A 26,797-nucleotide genomic window follows, 5' to 3' on the forward strand; every position below is an offset into this window, starting at 1 on the left:
GGTCTGGTATTAAATGTGGAGGTTGGTGGCCCTGCATGCAGCAGGGGGGTTGGAGCTTCATGATCCTTGAGATCCCTTCCGACCCAGCCATTCTGTGATTCCTGTTGGAAATGAGGACTGTTCCATGTGGTCCTGGGATGACAGACCTCAGAAAGTCATGTTTCTGGGAAAGGATTCCTCCAAAACTCACCACAGATTGGATGGGTTGTAGGCTCCTGAATGGCTTTAAAGCCTGTCATCTTTAATTGTCATTGCCTGGGAAAAGAACAAATCCTACTGAACTTGGGGAAAGCCCTCTGAGTCCCCTGCCAAAAGTCTTGTCTTCCACAAATGACTCTGAGTGGGCTCTGAGTGAGGATGGGGAGATGTTCTCACCCCTGGACCACACTCCTGCAGTGTCACAGATGCTCCTTGGAGAAATAAAGCTGTGGATTTTCTTGGATGAAGATCTTCGGGCTTTTCACCAGGCCCTTGAAGTTTCCCTTGAAGCTGAAATGTAACAACTGTCAACAGCAAGAGCTCCCAACTGCCTTCTGTCCCAGGTTGAGCGTTTTCCCCTTAACTGCCTCCAGCTGTTGGCTGAGACACGTTGGCACCCACTGCTGCAGCAATCCATTCCTCTTTTCATCCTAGGCTTCTAACTTCCAATTTCCATTTCCCTTCCATCACTAAGACGTGGAAGACAGTTTTGTTATCCAAATCCTTGGAGCCAGTGGTTGTCACCAGAAACCAACCTGCCTGAAGATGTCAGTGCAAGGACCCGGGTGAAAAACTTGATTGGAGGGACTCCTTTCTAGCAAAGAGAAAGGGAAACCACCACCTGGCCCACGATTCTCACTCTCCAGGAAACATTTACAACCAAATTTATTGCAGAAGGATGAACTTTCTCTAAGGGCTGCAGGATCTCTGAGCTATTGAAATCCTTCACCTCATGCTTTGTGAAAGTAGTGATGGATTAGAGCTATTTCCAACTCATCCCTCGTGGTGGAGCTCCATTAAAAATGATTTCCCTTTGCTCTCATTGCAGACGTGGGAGTGCTGAATCTTGGCAACCTTTGGCTTCCTTGGGTCGTGTCCTCAACCTTGGTGAGGTGAGGAGGGCTGGGTCAGCCCCATTACCTGATATCTTATTTGTCATTGGGGGACCGGTCCAACTCCTAAGTTTTGTGCCTGGAGTGAGTGTTGAGGGCTTGGCTGGGATTTATATCCCCTTGTGCCTCCTTGGAGAGACATGTTTGGCATCTTCTTGATCCCTGAGGACTGTAGATACTGGCAGTGGGTCTTGCAAAAAGCTCAGGAGACCCTTGGATCCTGTTGGGCTCAGACCGCTGACAACTCCACATGCTTCAGAGTGGGTTAGGGATGATCCATCCACTTCCTTCCCCTGATTTTTTGGGGCTGAGGTTGGAAGAAGGGGGTTGAACTTGCAAATCCATGTGGGATGGGGACTCTTGGTGCCAAGTTGGATGATGAGTGCTTTATGAATGGTGTGTGAGTCCCTCTGTCCCCCTGCCTATCAGAAGGAGATGTTACCATCCCATGTCTCACTAGGGCAGAGGGGAACCACCGAAAGTCTCTTAGGGGGCCATTTTGCATTTAACAGTCTGGAGATCAATGGGGGAACTCCTTCTTCTAGCATGAGGTGTGGGTCTGGCATCCCATGGACCCAAAGGTGGAGAAGAACTGCTAACTCCAAAATCAAAGCCTGTTGCACCTCTCTGACACAAGGACCTCATGGCTCTGATCATCTCCAGGAGTTTCAGACCTTCAGGTCAAAATGGAAACCTTGCCATTGCCAGAACTTTGTAACCTGGGGTACATGGGGAAGGGGTTATAGGATAGGGAGCAGTATGATGTTAAATTAGATTACCTGACCCATCTTAAAGCCCACTTTCTTCCAGAGGTGGTTGGGCCTTTAACTCATTTCAGTGCATCACTAAAGTGAATTTAACTGTATGAAATTGCAGTTTGGGAGTGGATAAGGTCTGTTCAGCTGCTTTCACAATAGTGATCAGTGCTTCACCTTTTCAGTTGGTCTGTCCCTTGTAATGGGGTGCATGTCCTTCCACACTAATGTTTTCTTGGGGCTGAGTGTGTGATGAAAACATATCAGCTTGCAGTTTTTATCCATTGCAATCACTTCAGGTTGTGCCCATGCTCCAAATTGTTGGGAATGTGGTGATCAGCTCTTCTTGGTTGGTGGCACTGGGGACATTGTGGAAAGGCTGCCTCCGTGCCAGGAGGTCTTGTGGGACCTGAGGAGGTTTTTGGGAGTACCATCTCTAACCTGAGCTCTTTGACGTCTGCAGCTTTGCATGGGAGAGTGACAAGCAAGAGTCCATCAGAGTTGAGCACATCCCTGTTTGGGGAAATGTGATGGCAGCAGTTTCCAAAGATCAAAAAGCAAGGAAGGAGTTAAAGGTTAATAAACTGCTTTCTTTCAGGTTAGAGATGGTTCATCCCCATGACTATGAAGTTGTTGGGTGAAAAGCAATCAAAGCCACACTGAAGACACGCTACAGTGGAAGGAAGTGAGGTATTCACATGGGTCTTGTTCAAAAGTCAATCAAGTCCATCCTGTAGTGCTAATAACCCATATAATTCTGTGTTGTTGTGGGTTTTTTTTTGCTTAGTTTAGTTTTTTTTCTTCTTCTTCTTCTTCTTCTTCTTTTTGTTTTTTTCAAATGATGAAAACTACCTAAGAATGAAGCCAAAGCATGGTGATGAATGCACTTATCATCCAGCAGATACTGGTGGAGCCACGTAGTGAAAGCCATCTCCATCTCCCACACTGCCAGCAGACGGTGGGGCATATTTCTGTGGCTATTTACCTGTAAAATGCTTCACTGTTGGGCAAGGAGGCAAATCTGCATGCTAGACATGGAGACTTCAGGGTGATTTTATTAGAGGAAAATAGAAAAAGAGGACAGTTCTTAAGGAAGAGAGATGAAAGAAATCAAGCTGTCTGGTTCATCTCTATTGGACTGTTTTAGCTGTCACTGTCTGGCTACTGTGGCTCACTGATCCTTGCATTACTCTTTGCTTTTTGCGGAGCTCAGAGGGAAGATTTTCCTGTACAATCTGAAAATATCAGAGCACAAAAATGAACCTCAGGAAAGGGCACTCTCAGGAGCTTGCAGGTGGCCCAAACTCCCCAAAGTTTCTCCAAAGAATTACCTAACTTTGAAAAATAAAGGCTTTGTCATATGAGCGTCCTCGCAGGTCTCCCTTTGTGCGTCTGTCTCTCCAGGAGCAGGACACTTTCCCACCTCTCCATAGCCTCTCTCACTCTTGCCAAGCTCAATTTCCTTCTGTGAATCATCGTTTAAATCTAAACGTGGGCAGCTGGAGAGGATCTTATTAAAATTTCATCACCACAAACGTTCCACTACTGGGAAAAATAAGACACAGTGTCTCATGGTCATAGCACACCAGAAGCAAAACTCACATCCCAAATACCCATACAAAAGTTTTGACTTGCTCAGGAAAGCAAAGGCAATGGATTTACACCAGGATTGCGTAGAGGAGGGGGACATGGATGCTCTGTAGGTCCATAGATGGGCAAAAAAGGATTTTCTGACTTGCTTTGTCCCATGTTTAATAACCTCTGGGACTCAATTTGCACTCTTAGGGCTGTGGATGTTGGACACTCAAAACTGCCTATTCTCCATCTCACTCTAACCCAATGCAAAAGGACTCTTCCTCTCCCACAAAGCTCATTTCTGTTGGGATTCTCCACTCCATGACACAGTTTTGGGAATGGTTTTTGCCCCTTCTGACAGCTTGGCAGCTCCAAAAGGGTTGTAGAGATCATGTCAGTGGCTTGGAAAGTCCCATGACTTTAAGGTAGGACCTTGGTAACATGAGTCAAATTTTTGTTTACCAAACCACTTTTTCAAGAACTACCAAGCTTTACCACTAACAGCTTATTGGGCATGAAATAGATCTTGGTTCTTGATGGTTTCCCTCCAAATGAAGAAAAAAAAAATAGCACTGGAGAAGAAATATTAATCTGTATGAATAGCCTTCACCAGTGGTTTTTGTTTGCTATCTCTGTGTCGCATTTCCTACCCATTCTCCAAATAGGCATTTCATATAATAGAATCACAGAATTATTAAGGTTGGAAAAGACCACTTAGATCATCTAATCCAACCATCAACCCATCACCACCATGCCCACTAAATCATGTCCTGTGCACCATGTGCATGGCATGTGCCTGTAGCTATGTGGATATCACACCTCTAGTATGAATAAACATCTGAAATGAAGAAAAAGTGCAAGAAATATAATGGCTGCATCTCTATTGTTGGGTTATACTGCTTCTCCAGCAATTTTTTGCTGCAGCAGTCATGGCCAAGGGCTGGCCACTTGGTTTCATGAGCCACATGGAGGTACTCAGGATGGCTCTAAAGGCAAAGTAGGACATATGCAGGGGACACGGAGACCTGGCAGTGGAGCTCAGAGTGTTACATAGGAAACGCCCAAGACAGGAGATGTGTGAACCAAACCCTGAGGGATCAGAAAGGATTTTCATTGGTGGTTTCCAGAGTGAAACCAAGGCAGCTCTTGTCAATCACCAGTTCCTGGACAAGGTGTGTTTCTCCTTGGTTTTGCTCCTAACCCACGCAATAATTATGCCGGATGTGAATCCATCCCAGTTTTTGCTCTTGCTCACCCCAGCTCAGAGCTGCCTGCTCAGTGTCAAAGGATTTTGAGGATTTTTCAGTATTTTTCCTCCCTCTCCACAATGTCACAGCCATTGGGTTGCCATTCCACCCTTGTTACAAGCAGAGGATGGCGCTCACCAACAGGATTCTTACCTTCACCACCAGTGCTGCCAAGTGGCTGCATACACCGAAGCAGTGGCATAGTGATTGCAGTTACTCCAAAAAGCAATGGATATCACCCAAAAGTCACCTCCACCATACAGACCAGACAAGGAGGATGGATGTTTTTGCAAGATGCACCTTGCTGATGCTTGGATCCAGCCCTGCATTAACTCCATGCCCAATTGCATCTCCAGAGCCTAAATTACTCTCGCTCTGAAAATACTGGATAATTAATTTACCTCGCTGGATGTAATTCAGACTGGTGACACAGTGGTGAACTTCTTTGTTGCTTTTGACTCTGGCAGGAGTGAAGACGGGGACTTTTGTCAGCTCCCTCCCAAGCAACCTGTCTGCTTTCATCTGCCATCAAGGCCAGAGGATGCTGGATGATGCTCAGGGCTTGGCTGTCAGCATTGTGACCGTTTCAAGGGCTGTATCATTATTGAATTACTCAATTACTCCAGTCCAGCCTCTTCATTTCTCACGATCCATTTTCTTTTGTCAAGGTTGCTAAGGAACTACCTGCTGACTTCGGATGCCTCGATCAGGCAAGTTTCTTCTCCCTGCACCTCCTTGCAAGGCTTTGCTGGCCAGATGTGCCAGACAGAGCTGAAATCCCAATGCTAAGAGGCTGAGTGGGCTTGAGCTATTGGTGCACGTATGGCCATATATCCCATGGGCTCAGCTCCACAGCTACAAAAGGAACAGTGGGGCCAGCCATGCTCTGAAATCACCCAGCACTTTGCAAACTCCACGAGGATTATTGAAGCTGGCTTTATGTTAATTAAAACCCAAACGTGCACCTCTCCTCCTATGCTCGAGTCTCATAGCGATGCTCTTCGCTTTTTATGGCCATTCTCCAATGTGTGATGTTCAGGAATCTTCTGGCTTCGCCTCGTTTGGAGCAGCCCCAACTCCCTGCACCTGGAAAGCCAACAGCTTGCCAGCAAATCACTCGGCCCTAAAAGTCTCCCCGACCCCACAATCAAATCATTTCAAGAAACTCAATTAGAGTGACGTGACATTTCCAAGGAAACACCGAGGAGGCATTCCGGTAATATTTTGGCCCCGCCAAAACGGTTCAGATGGCAAATCAATAATAAACGTTTAAGGTTAGATGTATTAAAAAAAATAAAAATCAAGTTATCAATTTCCCATTATGCCTAAGCACACAGAGCACTGATGGGAAATTCAAGCTGCATCTAATACACCCAGCAGAGGACTGAACAGCTTGATAATACACACTTGCCTACAGTACTGGTTTCCACTTCCCAACACTTCCAAGCTGCTTTGAACACTGGAATAAATCCCCCATCTGCCTGGTGAGCTGCTGCTTTGGCGTGTGTTGTCAGCATGGTTTATGGTGAAAGGTCCTGAGCAAAATCAGCCCCGAGAGGCTCTGCCCCTCTCCTTAACTGTGAAACCAGGTGGCTAAATTGTAGAATCATGGAATGAATTGGGTTGGATGCGACCTTTAAGATCATCTAGTTCCAACCCCCCTGCTACAGGCAGAGACACCTCCCTCGAGACCAGGTTGCTCAAAGCCCCATCCAGTCTGGCCAGTCCAACCACCAAACTTAGCTTTTAGATATGCTCTCTCCTGGCCAAGCATGGAACTCAAAGCTGCCAAGAAATTCTGCACGTGAGGAGATGAAGCCCTACTTAAGCCGATGGCAGTAGACTTAAGAGCAAAAATGTTGTCCCATTCCTTCAGTGTCCTGGGAATAATGAGGCAGAAAGACAAATTCTGGGAATCCTTTGTGTTTTCAGGTAGGTACCAGTTCTTGTGTCCGTGGTCCCACATCCATGGTCCCAGGTCCATTGGCTCACCCACAGCTGCCTCCTGACCATCACTGTGCTGCTGATTCACAGCCATAAAAATTATCTTCATGCAATTACCAGTGCTTATCTTCTCCTCAGACTTGATGTCAGCATAACATGCCTGCCAAGTGCTTTGCTGGACCACAGAAATACACCCTCCTCTTCTCCAATGCCCTGGTAAAATTGATAGGTGGACAAAGAAATGTGGGCCTGGGTCCACTCGGGGAGAAGCCAAGGGATGGAGGAAATCTTCCTGCCTTGTTTTTGATCTGCCCATATAAATATTTTTTGTTCCAATCCAGCTGTGGGCTGGTTTGCATCAGGAAGGATCATTCCATGTCCCTGTTCATTGCAGGGGAGTTGGAACAGATGGCCTTTAAGAGTCCCTTCCAGCTCGAATGATTCTATGACTCAGGGCATGGGATGTTGCAGCCAGAGACATCCCAGCTCAGGTCAATGTGGATGAACTGTTACGTAGGTGCCCTTCCTATGTCCAAGTTCATTTTCTCCATTTCTTTTAAGGCTCTGAAATGTTCACTCTGCAAAACTATGGTGTCTCCACACATTATTCCCCTTGGCAAGTTTCCATCTGAAGATAAATTTTCCTACCTGTGCATGGTGACTGTTCTTTCTCAGTCTCCTGGGCTGCAGCACCTGCACAGCCGGGCACCCCAGAAACATCACTTTATGCTGTGGCCTCACCTGGAAACACAGCAAAGCTTTAATTTGGATGAGGCTGCAGCCAATATTTTGCTCAGCCAGGAACATTTTGTTTCTACTCTGAGGGAATTTTTTTTTTTTTTTTTTTTTTTAATGTGATGCAGTGCCTGAATGTTTTTTTGTCTTGCCGAAGTACAGGAGAGATTGGAAATGTTGGTCTGAAAATGTCACTTCTCTTGTTTCCAGCATTTACCAAATTCTATTTTTTTTAGTTTATTTTTTATTTTTTATTTTTTGTTTTTTATTTTGTTTGCAGAAAGAATGAAAAACTGAGATTTTTCTGCTAAATACTCCTTGGAACCTGGGACACTGTGGGCAAGGGAAATCCTGCTGTTCTACCTGTAGCAATGAGGCAACCCTGTTCAGTCTGGAAAATCTGAGCTCAACCTTTTAATAAACACCCCTGATAATTTCCTAATTATTTCCCCCAGTTTCTCACCACCATAAATCCTCATTTAACCATTACATTCCCACCAAGGCTGTTTGGAGGGAGAAAGGCAATCCCCAGTGCAATCCTTGAAGACATGATGCAATGAGAGGTGTCGTTTTCAGGCACCACATTTCCTACCTCGATGCATCATGACAGTCGTTTTTTCACTCTTGTAGAAGACAGAATCTGTGGTTGCTTTGGCAAATTATGAGTATTTGAGGACACAGGAGAGACTTTCATGTTGTTGGATCTCCTTTGGCCCTTCCAAGAGTCCATGCTGTCCCATGATATGCACGTGGAGGAGATGTTATTGGACAGGACCCCTCTAATCTGGGCCCACAGGGCCACCGAAACCCAAAGGTTTACCCTCCCACTTGATCTCCACATCTCTCCTTGAAGACTTGGAGATGGCATCTGTAGGGAGAAGTCCATTTGCTTTCTTATCATACAATCTGGGACAGAGAAATTGGACTTGCTGAAGACCGAGGGGAGTTTGTCTGCCATAGGATGGGACTCAATCTACCCATTTGATTGGACATGGGACAATGGAAATTTCCACTATTCTATCTGCTTTTCTTAAAAGGGTCACTGGTCTCAAGTTGAACTATGATCTAGAAACGATACTCAGCAGCATTAACACACTTTTATTTTACAAAAATAAACTCATGGGTAGGTGTCACCTGGATTTGCACAGTCATACTGTAGGACAAAGAGTACAGTTGTGAGCCTTTGGGCTTTCCTGAGCACTCAGATGATTCCCTCTCTTCATACCACTTTGTTTCCTGATCATAATTACAAGTATTCCAACGTCTTTTTTTTCTAACATTGCTTCTTCTTCATGTTAAATGGTTTGTCTTGCTTGTTGAGTCTCCAAGATGTCCCAGAGAAACTTCTTGCAGCTTCATTTATCTTTGATTTATGCATGGCAACTGCAGCTGATCACCTCCCTCTGACTGGTGTTGGAAAGCAAGGAAAGAGAAAACAAAAGGTATGTTGGAGGTTGGATGTAGCATGGGCTTTATTTTGAACCTCCCATGTCTGGAGATGCTCAGGAGGTCACTGGCACCATGGGAAGTCCATGCCAGGTCACACTGTGACATGCCAGACATTGATACAGCAAATATCCTGATCCAGGTCAGCTTTGGGAACTCTTTAGGGTCAGTGAGGAGAAATCATAAAATCACTGTAGAATCATTCAAGTTGGAAGGGACCCTTAAAGGTCACATAATCCAACTCCCCTGCAATGAACAGGGACACCTACAGCTTGATCAGGTAGCTCAGAGCTCTGAGCCTGACCTTGAATGTCTCCAAGGATGAAGCATTTACCACATTTCTGGGCAAACTGTTCCAGTGCTTCACCACCTTATGGTGATCCACGGAGGACACAGACTTGGCCTGGGTTTGTAGGACTATCACTCCACAGTGGCTGATTCTCTCTATAAAGGGAGATATGGAACTGAACATATATACAGCTACTTCAGGGAGCCTATATGCTCATTTAATGCTCATGCCCCAGGCTTGCAGCACTGGGCATAAGAGGCTCTTTCTTAGTCAGGGATTTAAAGCACAGAGAGTGACTTCCCCAGGTGTGGTGCACTGCAAAGAGACAGACCAGCAAATGTGAGCACTAGCCAGGCTAAGTGGGTGCCAACTAGCAGATGAACCTCATCAGAATCATTATTGTTATTATTTCTTTTGGAGAACTAATACATTTCTTCTGCTGCCCAGAAGGGTTTCTTCCATTTAAAGAAAAGGCTGAGAGAGGAGACCTTTCTAGGAAAGCATTTCAGCTGCAGCTCATGTATTGCTTGGCAGCAGTAGCATTTGCATTACTGTCAGGGCTAGGAGGAGCTAATTTCATACGATCATAGAACAGCTTATGTTGGAGGGGACCTTAATGATCGTCTCGTTCCAACTCTCTCACCATGGACAGGGTTGCCAGCCATCAGATCAGGCTGTTCAGAATCCCCCTCCAACCTGGCCTTGAATGCCCCCATGGCAAGCTTCCACCGATGCCTGTATGGACCCTCTACATCACCCCCACATCCACCCTGTGTTTCATCAATGGATGTAGCCCAATGAAGGAGATGTTCAGGAGTTCTCAGGATGGGCTGAGGGGGATGAGCTGGGAGGGGATCTGAGTGGGGAGTCCACTGGGAGCAATAGGAGAAACAGACTTTGAAACTAGAGGCAGCACTCCAAGTGAAACTTGGATGTATGGATGGGGAAGGTTATAGGATTGCCTGGGGGGGCACGCTACGTCAAAAGCCACAACAGCTGGGCAGCCCATCCTAGAGAAGTCTATGGGCAAATTGGCCTCCTCAAGGCCTTTGCTGCCATCCAAAGTGGCAACTCTGCCTTGAAAACATCCTTTTTCCCTACAGGTGAAAGGAACAGCTTCTCCTCCTTCTCCCCTTTTCATCTGACCTCCATCCTCCCATGCTGCTCCAAATCATCCTTCTATCATCCTGGCTTATTAAAAGAAGCAGAGTAGCAGAGTTGCCCTCGTCCTGCTGTGGCTTGCAGCCTGGTCCTTGGTGGCACACCATAAGGCAATGGAGGTGGACAGATCCTGGATGTGTTTTCCTGTTTTCTCCTAGGAGGAGGATCAGAGAGCCTAGTGGATTTCTCACCTGCTGAGATTTTGCACTGCCGTTCACACTTCCTTTTGGTTTCAAAGCGGTTGCTGTTTCCTTGGCATCCCCCAAAGATGAAGGGTCGACAGGCTTTTGCCGCTGGGTGGAAGTACCAGCGCAGGGTGTAGTGTCGACAGGAGCCCTCGTCCATTGGCTGTAGGCAGGGGGCTGCAGGGAGACACCCCACAACCACTCACATGTGGGATTTAGGTGGGAAAAGACCACCTTGGACAAACACATGGGGCTGGTGCAATGGCTCCCATTGTCCCATGGTCATCACAATGAGGTTGGAAGAGCAAAAGAGGCAACAAGGACCAAGGGTGGATTCCCATAGTGGGAGGAGCACAAAGCTCCTCATTGTAGGGTTGGTTGCTTTCAGGGACATTGCACAGGAAACTCTCATCATGCATTTTGTCTTGTATAGTTGGACAACACAGAACGGGCTGAAATCACCCCCTTCTTCATTCACTACCAGAACGAATGCAGCTACTCTAAGCCAAGTGTGAAGCTGAGATTTGAACCTCTGCTTGCTGGCGTGTGTAGCTTTTTCAGCCTTTTTCAACATCTCCTTGATCTCAGAGCCAAAAAGCACTTCCCACCCGAGTAGTGACTTCCCTAAATGTCACTTAATTCAGTTTATTTCACCTGGTAATTGATCGTGAGCTTCTCGGCGCTTGTACAGAGGAAGACCTGTTATTGGCTGCACACTGGAAGCTGCTGGGGAAGCAAATGGAAATCACACATAATAAGGGCACGCAAACAAATTAGCCATCATTTAAATATTGATCACTGGAGCCTTACATAGCTTTCTGCTGGCTAACAAGTTCCCTTAATAAATGTCATGGAGCTATTGGTGAGGCAGGGGGAGGAACTGGCGGCAATAAAATTCTTAATGGTATTAAGCAACTCAGTCAAAAAGGTTGGGTGTTAGTCAGAGAAAATGGAAGTATTTGTGGTTGCTTGCAGGAGATAAATGTCAGGCTGGAGTTTTGTAAATCTGGAAGCTTTGAAAAGCCAGGGGCGATTGTAATCTGGCAGTAATAACCCTCCGACTGCAGAATCCTGTTAACATTTCCAGCGCCTATCGGCACTCATCACTTAGTGGAGCGATTTATGGGCCCTCCTGCCTCAGACCCAGGCTTTAATGGGATTGTCGGCTGGCGACGGCGGCAGCTGTGATTCAATAACATGTGGTACGCTCTGCCGATCTCAAACCGCCCCGATCCCAAACGCTGCCTTGATATAAAGTGAATTTAAAGCCAGATGGATGACGTCTCCCAAGTGCAACGCAGATAATAGGTGAGAGTTTGAGTGATGGGCAAGAGGAAAGCAGAGATGGTTGAGGCCAGCTTCAAGTTTAGCTGGATATGTGGGGATTATTTGTTCCTTAGTGGATTACATGGGGAAAAAAATGAGATACTCATCATTAGGTTTGACTTAAAACTCTTCCCAAAGCTCAGGAAAGTACCATCATGTGTAATAAAGGTGAAGATATATAAAATGTAGGTCAACAACCTGTGTAGGCTGCCACTTGTTTTGAGGTTTGAAAGTGTATATTATTGGAGTCACATTTTTTAAATATATTCCAAAGTAGCAGAATTGATTGCCCAACTCATTTGTCTTTTGGAATGCATCTTGCCCTGTGAATACCTATCTCTCTGAGCTGAATCAGTGACTGTCCCCCTGCCCATACCAAGGGCTGCTACCTCCATACAACTCAACCCTCCTCCTCCTGTTGACAAAATCTGAGCAGTCATGGTGTAAACATCTGAATTTCTGGTTTGCTGAACTGGAAGAAATGAGACTCAACTCTCCCTCCTCTTGAATTCTGCACTTTCTTGTGTTATGTTTGGACTTTGAGTACTGAGTGAAGCAAGCCCATAATCCCCCTATTCCTGTCCACCAGCATTTCTGCACAGTGCTTTCACTCTCTATCTCCCAAAAATCAAGACTAAAAGGCAAATGTTGCAGATGAAGTCAGAAGGGCCATGGGTGAATGTGGAGTGGTCTGGAGATGTGATGGATGTGTGGGAAGGTGGTTCATATGGGTCACATTTGGTGAAGGTAATTTCCATTTTGCTGCCAAGATTCAGGGCAGAAATGCTCAGAAACTCCTAAAATCAATGATATCAAAGGCTTTGCTCACCTCCGTTTAGTGTGTAGGGCACAGGGATGCCCATAGAACCTCGAAAAGCCACCCATGAATTATTAGCCCATGGGGATAGAAGGAGGTATGAGACTTGTATTTACTGAAGGGATCTGATTGGTCATCAGGTCTGCATGATGTTGAGCAAAGATGTTCCTCACTCTAATGCTCATTACAATGGTTCACAGAAAAAAAGGGTAGATGATCTGAAATTAAGCTGAAACTGCCCCATCCTGTCCTTTCCCTGGAGAGATGGTCATTCTTAGCCAAGCATTAATGGATCTCCTGGTACCTAACAGATCCATCTCCTGGGCTTTTCTGCCAGGACACCATCCCAGTTAATCCCAGGGTGGTCCTGGAGCAAACTGGGGATTCATCCTATCAGCTGTGCCTGCAGACCAGGCCAAAACATTCTTCCAGCCCTGTACAGACAGGACTGTACTGCACGCATCTGCAGAGCAGGACCTTGGTTGTTCTGTCTCCCCCTCTCTCTTGGCCAACATAAAGGGTGAGAAATAGAGCCAGTTGTTTTTCCATTAGCTGCAATCATGAGTTTTACCCATTAATGTGTTCATGAGACCCTGGACAGAAATAGTCTGTAATAGCTTGAGTGTTTGGTCTCAGAGATGCAATTTTTGGCTGGTAGAAAGCCTTACTAGAAGTTGCAAAGGACATGAGGGGGACAGCATCAGCCTGAAAATGTTGGCTGCTTTCTTCCAGCACTTAAAAATGTGTTCTTTGGTAGGTGGTGATCACCAATGGTGCCACATGTGTTTGGCATTTCCCTCACCCACACATTGGAGTGTTGGATGATCTCACCTCTGAGCCACAGAGAAACACGGGGGATCTCATGTAGGCGCCCTTGTTGGAAATCCCATATCTGTGTCCATTCTAACACAGAGGAAAGGAATTCAGCACTGGGTTCATGCTTTGCTCTGGGGGAGGTGAAGACATCATCTCCCATGATAGAAAAGACCAAAAGCAATCAGCCAGGCAGCTGTACTTACCTGTCGTAAGAGAAGGTGTCTCCAGGAAGGACTCTGATGATGTCATCCATGTGGTCATGCTCTGGGTTTTGTTAGGCATTTCTTCCCAGTTTTCACCATCTCTTCCAGGGTGTTTTTGAGGCTGAAAATACCCTTGAAGCTGCCTCTTGAGTTCAATTGCTTCCAGGCCTGTAGATTTAATTGCTGGGTCAGTGATGATGAAATCTGGCACCACAGTTTGACAGCAGAGCTCTCTTGCTTAGAAAAACAATTGTAGTTCAACAAAGTGACTACTAGTATGGGAGAAAAGTCACAACTCAATGTTGCACCTTCAAAAACTCACAGACCACAGGTATGGAGTCGGGTTAGGAAACCATTTTTCAAATCATATACGCTGTAGAGAAGGGCAAGAACTTATGGACAGATCATACTGTCTCTTGTCTTCCCAAGGAAGGCTGGGATATGCTAAACTTATTCAGAATAAAGGTTGGTTTTAAAGGAAACTGTTCCCAAGGAGTGTGATGGAACTCATTGGTACCTCCATGGCTGTGTTCACAGTGTCCATTTGGGATGGAGTTCTGATCAAAGCTATAATTAAAGGTCTGTGGGACCTGTAGCATCTTCATGACACGTTGAGCTGTGTCAGTCTTCTTGTTGGATGGGCAGCATGTTAGCAGGGTAGATCTTTTATGAGTTTTGGCTTTACGTATGTACAGACTTGGAAGTTACAGGGTGGTAGATCTGATGGAGCCTGGCTGTGCAAAGTTGACCCAGAAACATGTTTTAAAGCAATGTGGACCAGCAAACTGAATCCATTCCGTATCAACTCTGTAGCATGTCCACTGTGGTTTTGATCTGGCTTTGCAAACTTACTACTATTTCTAAAAAGATGCCTCGAACATGAGTTGGAGACAGGACGATGTGCTTCTGGCTGAGCATCTGGATAACACACAGAGCCCTTGGGTAACATCCGAGTTATGAATGCAAAACATTTCAGCAAAGGTTTTTTTTGTAGGAGCACGGAGGCTTCTGTGTCCAAGAGCATTCAGCACGCAGGATTCATTTGCCCTGATTTATTACAGCAGCAAGTAGAGGCCAATGCAAGGGCAGGATCCCAGGGATGGGGCCATGGATAATACCAGGGAGAAACCTCTACCCTGATAGCTTTGCTTTCTAAATACAGAGCAAGAGAGGGGGAAGCAGAGTTTGGAAAGGACTATATTGTTCCTAATGTAATAGGGAATGTCCCATGCCAAGGGAGTCCCCAGCTGCTCCGTGTGACTGTGATTACATTGGCTCAGTACAGCCAGAGCAAGGTTGCTGCCAAGCAGCTCAGCTATTTGCTTCTTGACCCATCTCTCTGTTTAGTAAGTCCCTGGCTTTGTGAAATGCACTGCTTTATATACTATGAAACAATGTGCTACGAAGGCTAAAACAACAACAACAACAACAACAAAAAACAATTATGGAGGAAAAATTAAAGCAAATCCATTTCTGGAGAAGATATATTCATTTTAGAGGCTCATCCTTTGATTATGCCTGTTTCAAGCACTGAACAGGTAGGAAAAGACTAACTGCAGTGGCTGCAAGGGTGTATGTGTGGTGTCATCCAAGTCAGTAATGTCCTCATGTTACAAAGCCCCAAAACTTTCCATGATGACATACAGAGTGTAAGATACATCCACGCATACCTTTTCTGAGGTTGGATGCATCACCCTGGGCACTGCCCACCCAGAAAGTGACTCTTCCAAGTGTTGTTTAATTCAGCAGAGAGGATAAACCCTTGGCCAAATGTTGGAGCTGGACTCCATGATCCTTACAGGTGCATTCCGATTCAGTATGTTCTAAGATTCTATGATTCTGAATGTGGGGTCTCCTATATATCAGCAGATTAACCATCCAGATGACATGGACCGTAAGAAATAGGTCTCCAAAGCAGGAGATGGAATGTTGTATTCTGTCTTGCAGAACTTAACCCTGTTTCTTTGTATTTCCCTCAAGAAATAGCCCTCCTAAAAGCTGGGACCTAAAAACATTTGGTGATCCAGGGTCATTTTCCATGTTGAAACTCAGAAAAAGGAATTTAATGACATCTTTTCACATAGTCTAGGGGTAAGGAGAAACATTCTTTAAGCCAATGCACATTCCCATGTATTTCTATATGGATATCAGCAGACTTACTCCTTTCCACAAGCATCCTTCCCAGCTCATCTCCACAATCTGCAAACAGAAGACAGGGCAGAGTTTGTTTGCTGCTTCTTTTTTTCTTTTTTGGCCATTGGAAAGGATTTTTTTTTTTTTTAAATGAAATGATTATTGTTATTGGCAACACATGCTTTCATGGGTTATATTCGATTTCTACCCCTTAAAACATTCAGATGCTTCCTAATGTCAGAAACAAGTGTGACTCCATTTTAATCATCTTGGCAAGTGCAGTGGTGACCTCCAATCCTCTTTGGCCATAGGAATGCTCAAGAGAGTTGGGCAGCTCTGCTGGACCCCTGCAGGGCAAGGAAGCAACAACCACAAAAGCCAAAAACCTTTGTGATGTGGGGGTTTGGGGTTAAAAAAATCTCCAAGTATGGTTTTCCACACTATTTTTTTTTACCCTTCTGGTCCAGGTTGACAGATATGAAACAAGCTGCCCAGGGAGCTGGTGGAGTCACATCCCTGGAGGTGCTCAAAATACGAGGAGATTTGGCAATGAGGGACATGGTTAGTGGGCAATATTGGTGGACAGTTAGATTGGATGATCTTAGAGGTCTTTTCCAGCCTTAATGATTCTATGGTTCTGCTTTCACTGAAGAGGTGTCAGGAAGTGCCTTGAAGCAGAGAGGAATTAAAGTGTTGTTATCAAGCAAAATGCAGCTCCAAACTTTCCCCTGTGACCCAGAACCTTTCACCAATCAGTGGGAAAATGGATGAGCGGAAAGGAAAGCTTTGCTGACAAAACCACTGGGGAGAAAGAAGATAGAAGTTTTAAAGGGAAAGAATTAAAAGTGTGACTAGGAGGTCAGGGCTACAGCAGAGACTCTGTAGCCCAAAAGCCCACACTCATCTCCAAGTGTAGCAAGGTGACGCGTCTCTGCTCACTGCTAATGGGGTGATATTTGCTGGGTCGAGCAAGCATGTGCTGCCACTTAAATTACTCCAATTTAGTCACTGCCAGCAGCTCGCCAGCTGACTTACCGCATTGGCCTCTCATTTCGCTCCTGACCACCTCCTTCACCTCTTCCTCCTGAGCCACAGGGAGAAAGAAGTGATTAATAGAGCTTTTCTACCCCTGCTCCATCTCCCTCAGCTTCTTCTTTCCCATTCTGCTGGTGCAACCTCACCTGGAGCACTCTGCAGTTTTGGGTGCCACAATAGAATAAAAACATAAAACGATTGGAGAGCACCCAAAGGAGGGATATGAAGGTGGAGAAGGCTCTGGAGGGCAAGATGTGTGAGGAGTGGCTGAGGTCCCTTGGTTTGTTTGGCCCAGAGCAGAAGAGGATGAGGGGAGGCCTCACGGCTGCCGACAACCACCTCGTGGTGGCCTAAAACTCCTTAATGGTGGCCCTACAGCCTTCTCATGTTAAGAAAAGGTTCTGAATCAGAGGGTGGTGGGCATGGAGCAAGTTCCCAAGGGTAGTGGGCCCAGCACCTAGCTGTTAGAGCTCAAGGAGTGCTTGGACAACACTCTCAGACATAGGGTTTAGGTGGTGTGGAGTCAGGGATCCATTCCAAGTGGGGATATTCTATGATTATGTCCCAGCTAGACTTCTCTTCATAGAATCACAGAATCATTAAGGTTGGAAAAGACCATTAAGATCATCTAGTCCAACCATCAACCCGTTTTTACGATTAGGGTATTTGAGGCACTGCTGCCAAGAGGTGTGTGGATGCCCCATACTTGGAGACATTCAAGGTCAGGCTGGACCAGGCTCTGAGCACCTGATCAAGCTGTAGATATCTCTTTTCACTGCAGGAGAGTTGGACTAAATGCCCTTTTAAAGTCCCTTCCAACTCATATGGGTCTGTGATTCTGTGAGTTTAAGTTGAGCATCCTCCATGTCCAGTGGTAGGGATCCTAATGCAACTTTGTATGATATGGTCACTGTCTTTTAAGGATGACAAATCTTGGGGCATTTACTGTGCAGAAAGCTTATCTTAACTCAGTATCCTATTCATAGGACACTCTTGCCATCAACACCTATTATAAAACTAATACTGCCAGACATCCACAGTCTGAAAAGATGCAAATACAGCATGGTATCAATCCTATCTGCCAAGCATGAGTTTGAAACATCACAGTAAGGATGGAAGAGGAGAAATAAGCCTCAAGCTCTGGGTCACTGTTTGCACTCTCAGTGTGCTGCCTAGCATGTTGCATCTGCCTCAGCCCATGCAAATCTGACATGCCTGGGTAAAGGCCAACACTCTCATTTCCCAGATATTCTCTGCATGAATTTATTTCTCATTATTTCCCTTCTCTCTTATGCCTCTTAGGGGCATTTTGCCCTATTTTCTCTATTCAGCCCTGTGTAACACGATGTCATCTTAGACTAAAGTACTCACAGAAAGACCAGGATCTCCCTTTTCTCCTTTCTGACCAGCTGGACCATTTTCACCCTGTTAAAAACACTTAAGTCATTACAAAAGCTCAGTAAATTGAACATTAAACGCTCCAAGAATAAGTGCACTTTAGAGAGGAAAGGATGCTCTAGAAATGGAGATGGGGAAAAATGCTCACATGTTTTCCCATAAATTTAAGGGTTATCAGTGAGCAGGAAGGAATGGTCTCATCCACATGCAGGGAAACAAAGCGTATATCAGAAGACTGGTGCAGGCTCCCTCACCAGGAACAAGGATGGCTCATCCTCATACTGACCCTTACTCCTTTTTGCCCATCCATGCCTGGAGGACCTCTGAGGCAGAGCTGAGGTCTTCCTCTTCTCCCTCGTGGACCCTAGAGAAGACGAGAACAGCTCCATTAGCAGTACTGGGACGACCTCTGGAGAACCTTCATGACACAACTTGGGGTATTTCTCCTAAAGCTCAACGTGGGTATCAGTAGAAGAAGATACTCAGAGTCCAGTCACTTTGGATCTCCAAACAGACCAGATGTGATGAGACAGAACCCTGGACTTTGCACCATCTGCCCCATGTGGGCAACCACAAGGATCTCCTTATAGCTACAACCTTCAGAAAGGGCAAATGCTACGGGGCAGAAGTTTTCTTTCTCCAGCTCTTTGTTCAGCACTAATTTAGGAAGCAGAGTCTCAGCAGGAGGAGAAGGACTTGCAGAATAAGATAACACCCTCTCACATTAGAAACAGTTCAAACCCAGGGACTTTCTCTTTTTATTCAGGGAAAAGACAAGTAGAAGTGTGGGTGTAGAAAGCAGCATCTCACAGTCTCTCGTTAATCAATGTCTAAATGAAAGTCATTTATTATCTCATACATGGCTTTCTGAGCATGCAGTGCTTGTAAATGCTAATCTAAAAACTTTAGCCTTTTTAAACATACATGAAGGGCTCTCGTAGTTTCGGCTCCTTCCTCCCTTGTGTGATTCTTTTGATAAATTTTTCATGACAAGATGCAGCCTGGGGAGTGAGGAAGGAAAGAACAACGGTCTGGGGCTGGATTTGGCCCACACTTTAGTGATCTAGAAGGGGGATTTCTATATGTTGCCCACCTTAGGGGCAGTTCTTCCAATAATCACCCATAGTTTCATGATGAAACACGGAGTGGGATTCGGCTGTAGCTGCTGAGCAATGCTGGAGTCCCAAAGCTTCCTCTGTACTCAGACTGCTCTGAGTCAAGCCTTTATTTGATGTCACAGGACACAATACAGACGATCAACCTGATTATCACTGCAACACAGACTTGGCTCCACCATCTTCCTTAATTCTTCCCTAGGACTTAAACCTCAGCATTGGGTACTGCTTGTGTTCTGATGAGGAACATTCTCAACATATGATATTTTCTGGGTTAATAATCAACAGACCTACACAGATACCTTTAACCAATCCTCTGCTAGGCTCCAGTTGGAGTCGGAAGGCTCTAGAGTTGGAAGGGACTTTTAAAGGCCATCTGGTCCAATGCAATGGACCCCTGCAATGAATAGGGACATCTACAGCTCAATCAGGTGCTCAGACTGCCATCCAGCCTGACCTTGGATGCCTTTAGGGACAAGGCATCCACTATGTCACTGGGCAGCCTGTGACAGTGCTTCGCTACCCTTATTGTAAGAATGGTAGTGAATCTAGTTGATCAAATGAGGTCCAGACTCACTTGGACTTCATGCAAAATTGGGTCTGAACAACCCCAAATTCTACCTTTGACAGCAAGAACATTTTTCACTGGTGTATCTTCACCAGCACAGACCTGTAATGTCAGATGTAGCTGCACATCAACTAAGTTCTTTGTGCTTTTAAACGTGTTTGCAATTTGGCACAGGACCATGATGCAATGGCCATGTCTCCAAACTACAGTGCAATCTACTTCCCATCTGGCAGCAAACTCAAATATTTTTTTGCATTTAGGGATATGGTTTAGTGGGCATGGTGGTATTGGGTTGATGGTTGGTCTTGATGACCCTTGATTTCTTTTCCAGCCTTAATGATTCTATGATTTTGCAGATAGTATGTGTACACTTGTCGTCTACATACACACACACAGATGGATTAAATCCTTAGACTTACTTTTGTAAGGACAAATCACTCAATGGTGTTACGTGTCACACCAAGTGAGGCCAGCACGAGTTAAAACAAGGCTATCTCTGAGATGGCTTATTTGACATAGTTCATCTTTCAGGTAGTTACCCAACTTCAGCTTTTCTTTTGTTCTCTGTTCTTTCATATTAATGTATATCTTCTTTCATTCAAGCCTAAAACTCAGCCAGTTCCATCACTTTAAAAAGGTATTTTCACTTCCAGTCTCTTCCACTTGAAAAGTTTTTCGTTACTTAATGGATGCTACCTAAGAGTGGATGATTAGCATTAATCTCTAGTATTGTCCCTCTGCATTGTGTTGGCAGCAGCAAGACACCCTTTATTACCATAGAATCTGGAGGCAGCATGTTCCTACTCATAAATAGCATTAGCATGTCTCATTTCCAAGTCTTTTTGTTACATTCAAAAGATGCCTAGCATGTCTTGCATGCAAAGACACCTGTTAAGAGTGGTTTTCAAATAGGGTTTGAAAGCTACTTGCTCCTTCTGGAGCCTGGGCATCCTGCTCCCTAGATAATTAGCAACAGGAGGGGTGCACTTGATGCTAACTTGAAATCAGCAGCCTTCCTTCCTTCATTGAGAGGTCATGTCTTGCACTGCGGATAGGAAAAGAAGAGAGGAAAGGAAAAAATACTTATGGGAATATACTTCATCTCACACCATGAGATGAAGTATATTGACCAAGATTCCACAGAAAGATAGCAGATGTTGCAGCCATCCTCTCTCAGTTTGGGAGACCTCAGGTGCCAGTTTGTAAGTGGAGGATATGTATGGAATCATAGAATCATTAAGGTTGGAAAAGACCTCTAAGATCAAGTCCAACCATCGACCCACCCCCACCATGCCCACTAAACCATGTCCTCAAGTGCCACATCTCCACGGTTTTGAACACCTCCAGGGACAATAACTCCACCACATCCCTGGGCAGCCTGTATACATGGTGATGTGGGGGGATCCATCTGGGGTTCTGTGTCACATGAAGGTGTGAGATGCAACCCCTTGGATGGCAACTGGAGAAGAGACTTCTAGCAGAGCTCCCCATGGAAGATAAATCCATGAGATCTAGAGCAGCATCTTATTCTCCTCCAGCTCTTGGAGAAGCACGGCTGTATGCAGATCCTTGCTGGAGTTGCTCTGTAAGCATTGGTATATGGGTTTCTAGTCAGCACTGGTGTCATGGCATTAAGAATCACAGAATCATAGAATTGCTCAGGTTGGAAAAGACCTTAAAGATCATCAAGTCCAACCACAACTTAACCATATTACCCTAACTCTAACAACCCTCCGTAAATCATGTCCCTTGCTGCTCACCTGTGGTCCTGGTTTGCCCTGGGGCCCTTGAGGTCCATCTGGTCCTGCAGCTCCAGCCTTTCCAGGCCATCCCATTTGTCCTTTGAAGCCTCCCAAACCAGGAATTCCCTTTGACCCCTAAGAATCAGCAGGAGAGAGCAGTTCCAAGATTTTATCAAGCACAAGTGGTTTTAGAGATGGGCAAATCAGATATTATCCAAATATTATCATGGGCCTTGGCTATACAGTGAGACTCTTCAGTTTTGCTTTCCATTTCTACTCTTCCAGAAAGCACCTCATTGCTTGGTGACATGGATGTCCCTCCCCTCTAGGATGATGCCCAACAACTTCTAATGCCCAACTTTCTTTAAACATGTAAGAAGATTCCTTTAGTCTGTCTTTTTCTATATCCATGTCCAGAGCACCTAGGAGGCAGCAGCGTTATCCATTTTCTCTCCTCTGCAGCATGCCCAGCAACCTGTGTATGGTGATGTTAAAATCATAGAACTACAGAATATCCCAAGTTGGGAGGGACCCATAAGGACCATCCAGTCCAAGTCATTGAGTTGAATAAACTCTGACAACTCATCCCACTTCAAAGGTCTGGATAGCTTTTCCTCATGCTAAGCATGCACCTGCTGGGGTTTCATGCATCAGCAGGAGGTGAATTTAGGAAGACCTCCTTCTCCTGCCCTTTCCACCTGCACTCCCAGCCTTAATGCTCCAGACAGTTGACATTCGACCGCTGAAAAGGGTACCTATGATGCATAAAGTGCATAATATTGTTAACTTGACCTGATGGATGTGGGATTCATTCTTTTATAAATGGCAGCTCGATGCAGTGTGGCAAGCACTAACCTTTTCTCCTTTTTCCCCAGGAATCCCAAAGGCACCGTCATCACCTGGTGCTCCTTGTTCACCCTGGGAGCCAAAATAAAATTACTGCCCATACAGACTTGGCATAGTTGCAATTTTCTGAACAAACCACCTCTTCTTCACATTACAATATTATTTAGTAAGTGTAACCCATCGGAATCTCTCAGCCTGTGCACTAGTGGTACTCAGAGAGACTGAAAGTAATCATGTTAAAAAGCCCCATTACTTATCATGTGCAGTAATGCATGAGAAGCATCTGGGCTGGGGTGAATGAAGTTGGCTGAGTTGAGTGAAGAGGTCTCTAACCCCAGATGTCCAAGACTTTTCACTCAAATATATGTCGGGCTATATGATTAGATAAAGAATAACCCTGTTTGTGCTGTCAAAAAGAAAGAAGCACATTACACAGGTTGTTTCCCAAAGGTTTTAGGCAACTTCCCATTTGCAGGCAGATGTGCAATTTAGGTATTCACCTTTGGTCCGTATGGTCCATCTGATCCTGGGATTCCTGGCTTTCCAGGACTGCCAATTTCTCCCTATGGATGCAAAATCAGTGAATGGGATGTAAGCAAACACAATCTCTAAAACACTGAGAAAACCAGCTCCAAAATGGTGAGTAAATGGTGCTGTGGAGGGTATGGAAATAATGACACTTCTGGTAGGAGAAACCCTAAATACAGGAAAATTCCTACTTCAGATTGATATAGACTTTAGACTGCCCTGACTTCATAACCACTTACATGAAAGTAGGTGGGAAGTTCACTGAACAGTACTTAATTTACCCAATAGGCCAAGGTAGATGAAGGAAAATACTACTAATAAAAATATATCCCCTTGGTTCAGTTGTCAAGTGTTCCCTTACATCTTACTGAGCTCTTCAAAACCCTTCATAAAAAGACCATTAAGGGCCATTATCTCTGTTTATAGAGAAAGGACTGTTGGTGCTGGCAATCAGAGCAACGTGCCTGGCAGTAATCGCAAATTAGGTCCAGGCAGTTGCTAAGCCACAGACCAGAAGGATATTTCGGAAGTTCAGATTGTAAAAAAAAAAAAGTGTCAACCCCCAGACTGTGACCACATATCTCTACGTTGCAGCCTGCAGCTTCAAGCCATAGAATCATAGAATCATTAAGGTTGGAAAAGACCACTAAGATCATCTGGTCCAGCCATCAATCCATCGCCACTGTGGAGAGGGTCTTCTGCATGAGCTAGCATGGTTTCTTCAAGTATAGTGTTACCCTCATAACGAGTAAGAAATAGGAATCACTGCTGGAAATGGGACTACCAGAGCAGGAGATAGAGCTAGGCTGAGCTCACCTTGATGCCCTTGGCTCCTGGAGCACCAATGCGTCCTGGCAGCCCACGTAAGCCCTGGGGAGAAAGCAAATCATGGGAAGTCATTGATGTTGTACCAAGGTGAAGGCAAGTAGGATGAAAACTGTGCACTTGGTAAGCCCTAATGCAAGAATATCCCTGACCCACAGAACCCTTCCCCATGAACCCCATCTGACTTCTCCTCTCTGCTTGTCCCAAACTTTGTTTCACAGGATGACAGAGTGGCTGAGGTTGGAAGGGACCTCTGGAGGTCATTTTATCCAACCATTCTGCTCAAACAAAGCCATAAAGTGATGGCTGTCCAGGACAACATCCAGACAGCTTTTTGAATATGGACATTTCATAGGATCTCACCCAGCTCCTACCTTTATTCCTTTCCACCCAATGTCCCCAGTGATCCCAGGATCACCTTTTTCTCCCTAAAAATTAAAATAAAATAAAATAAAATAAAATAAACAGATAATACACATCCTGACAGGTTAAGAATGCCTCCCTGCTGATAGCATCACTTTACATTTATATTGTTCTTTTAACCACTGGGGACTCCTGGAAAATTTGCAGATCATAGATTCATAGAATCACTGGATGATTTGGGTTGGAAGGGACCTTTAAAGATCATCTATTTCAACACTCCTGCCATAAGCAGGGACATCTTTCACTAGAATAGCTTGCCTAAAACCCTGTCCAACATGACTTCCAATGATGGGAAATCCACAGCTTTTCTGGTCAACATATTCCAGGGTCTTTCCACTCTCATTATTGAAAATTTCTTCCTCATATCCAATCTAAATCTATACTTTTTTTTTTTTTCTGTTTAAAACCTTTCCCCCTTGTTCTGTCACCATAGGCCCAAATAAAAAGTCTTCCTCTGTCCTTCTTATAAGCCCCTGTTACATATTGAAAGACTGGAAGAAGTTCTCCCTGGAGACTTCTTTTCTCCAAGTTAAATGACCCCAACTCTCAAGTAACAAAGGAAAACGCATGGTGAATTACATGGGAGAAGTTGAACTCCACCACTAGAGATACACACATAAATTCTCTACTGGCATCTAGAGAAGTCTCCTAAAAACTGGGTTAGGATGTGCATTAGAGCCCTCTCTAGGAAGTTTAGGCAGAAATTTCATCTCTCTTCTGGAAAGAGTCGTCCTGAACTCTTATTTCTAATTCCAGGAATGGGAAACACAGGGTGTGGGAGGAGAAATGAGCTCCGGTTTGAGAAAGACCAGAAGCCTCTTTCTGCCTTCCAAACTAACCATGTCCTTTCTTGCTACTCACTGGCTTTCCCTTCTGTCCCTGAAGACCTCTGTCACCTTTGGCTCCCTTGATTCCATTCCTCCCATTGAGGCCTGCCGTACCCTGCCAAAGAGGAGCACAATGAATTTCTGTGTTAGCTTTTTCAAGGAGACCACAGAGTACACTCATCAGGGTGGAAATTCAATAGTAAGACCCTGAGTAGAACATTCCAACAGTTGGAGGTCAGAAGCCATCCTAATACTAGCACTGAAAGATGAGGCTTGGGTTAACAACCATTGACAACCAGTAGCAAGTGCAACCCAGAAGCTGGCTTTTTTACAACCACAGGTCGGGAAGCTGAGGTGCACAGCGGTTAAAGAGTAATTCTGGGGAAGAAAATTGGGATGGTGATGACTGCAGTTGGAAATAGGAGCAGAAACACTAAGCAGGCAGCATCCCACTGTGCAAGTTGCTTCGTTGGGTTGCCCACAATCCTGGGCACTGGGTCAGCAGCTCAGTTTCAGACTCATTCAGTCAAGGGAAGAAGTGCTATGTGGTGAAATTCAATTTGTGAACAACCATTCTACTTGTTGAGTGCAGATCCATGCATGGGGTTGTTCACTGTTTCAGTGCAGAGAACATCGCCCATCTGGGGGTAAAATAGATTCTCATCCAGACCAAACACATGGGCAATATAGGACAGAGTTATTCCTCCATGAAAACACCACAGCATTGCAATCTGGAGGTCTATGAGCCATTCTGAAGCTTAACTCAGCCTGGGACATATAATACTTCATCAAATATTTCTTTATATTTTGGAGTAAAGGCAGTACTTGAGGACACACAAGATGCTCCTCCATGGCTCTGTTGATCACGTCTGGATTGGGTAAAGTCCATGCTCCTCAAGCCCTGCTTGCATGATCAGGCCTGAATATCTCATGCATGCTGTTTATTTATTGGTAACTATTTATTGAAACAATCAATATGAAGCTCTTGCTGAGGAAGTAAATGGACTATAAAAAGCACAACTAATTAGAATCCCTGTTTGCTAGGACAGATTGCATGTTTGGAGGGCAATAAACCTTTTGGTTCAATGGTTAAATCTCAAGAGCCCTGGATACCTTCAATTGCCTGGCATTTTTCAGCTTGCTCTGAACTAAGTACAGATCCATCTGGCTAGGGATTTATATATATACACCTGTTCCCAAGGGGATGGGCTAAGGCTTATTCTTGAATACTGCCTGATCCTGAAGGAACTTGACACTAGTTAGCAACTTCCCAATTAGCTCTAATAGCCCTCTCAGCACCTGAATTTATTCATCCATAGGGGTTTCTGTGCCAAAATGAGACCTTTCTGTCTTTTCTTGTGCTTCCCCCACCTTCCTGTCTCCAGCTCATAGCTCTCCTGTGAGCCTTAGACTGCAAGGTGCTTCTTGCCTTCAGCCTGAAGGGAGCCCAGATGGCTTTAAGGAAGAGTAAAACTCAGAGTACGTGCTGTTAAGTAGAAGGGTAAATGGTCGTAGGTGTGCCTACTCAGTACTCCAGTAAATCATAGAATCATTAAAGTTGGAAAAGACCTCTAAGATAATCAGATCCAACCATCAACCCATCTCCACCATGCCCAATAAGCCATGTCCCTCAGTGCCAAATCTCCTCATATCTTGAACACCTCCAGGGATGGTGACTCCCCCACCTTCTTGTCCATCCTGTTCCAATGCATTATCACTCTTTCAGAGAAGAAGTTGCCCCTTATAACCAACCTGAACCTCCCCGTC

The 26,797-nt window shown here is 45.1% G+C and overlaps 1 protein-coding gene across 1 annotated transcript in view; it reads right to left on the reverse strand.

The window, feature by feature from the left end:
• Positions 1-8,417: 8,417 nt before the first annotated feature.
• Positions 8,418-26,797, reverse strand: part of LOC100545769 (uncharacterized) — a 97,863-nt gene continuing 79,483 nt past the window's right edge. Inside the window, exons 76-89 of the mRNA XM_085212414.1 lie at positions 25,065-25,145; positions 24,155-24,208; positions 23,772-23,825; positions 22,928-22,990; positions 22,437-22,499; positions 21,600-21,716; positions 18,443-18,520; positions 18,130-18,183; positions 16,759-16,807; positions 15,751-15,789; positions 13,591-13,758; positions 11,083-11,154; positions 10,435-10,605; positions 8,418-8,754 (exon numbers count right to left, since the gene is read on the reverse strand). Coding sequence (XP_085068540.1) covers positions 8,741-8,754; positions 10,435-10,605; positions 11,083-11,154; positions 13,591-13,758; positions 15,751-15,789; positions 16,759-16,807; positions 18,130-18,183; positions 18,443-18,520; positions 21,600-21,716; positions 22,437-22,499; positions 22,928-22,990; positions 23,772-23,825; positions 24,155-24,208; positions 25,065-25,145 — 1,077 coding nt within the window. The 3' untranslated portion in view covers positions 8,418-8,740. The remainder of the gene's footprint in view (positions 8,755-10,434; positions 10,606-11,082; positions 11,155-13,590; positions 13,759-15,750; positions 15,790-16,758; positions 16,808-18,129; positions 18,184-18,442; positions 18,521-21,599; positions 21,717-22,436; positions 22,500-22,927; positions 22,991-23,771; positions 23,826-24,154; positions 24,209-25,064; positions 25,146-26,797) is intronic.

Source organism: Meleagris gallopavo, chromosome 1 (assembly GCF_905368555.1).
Source record: "Meleagris gallopavo chromosome 1, MGAL_WU_HG_1.1, whole genome shotgun sequence".
Lineage (NCBI taxonomy): Eukaryota > Metazoa > Chordata > Aves > Galliformes > Phasianidae > Meleagris > Meleagris gallopavo.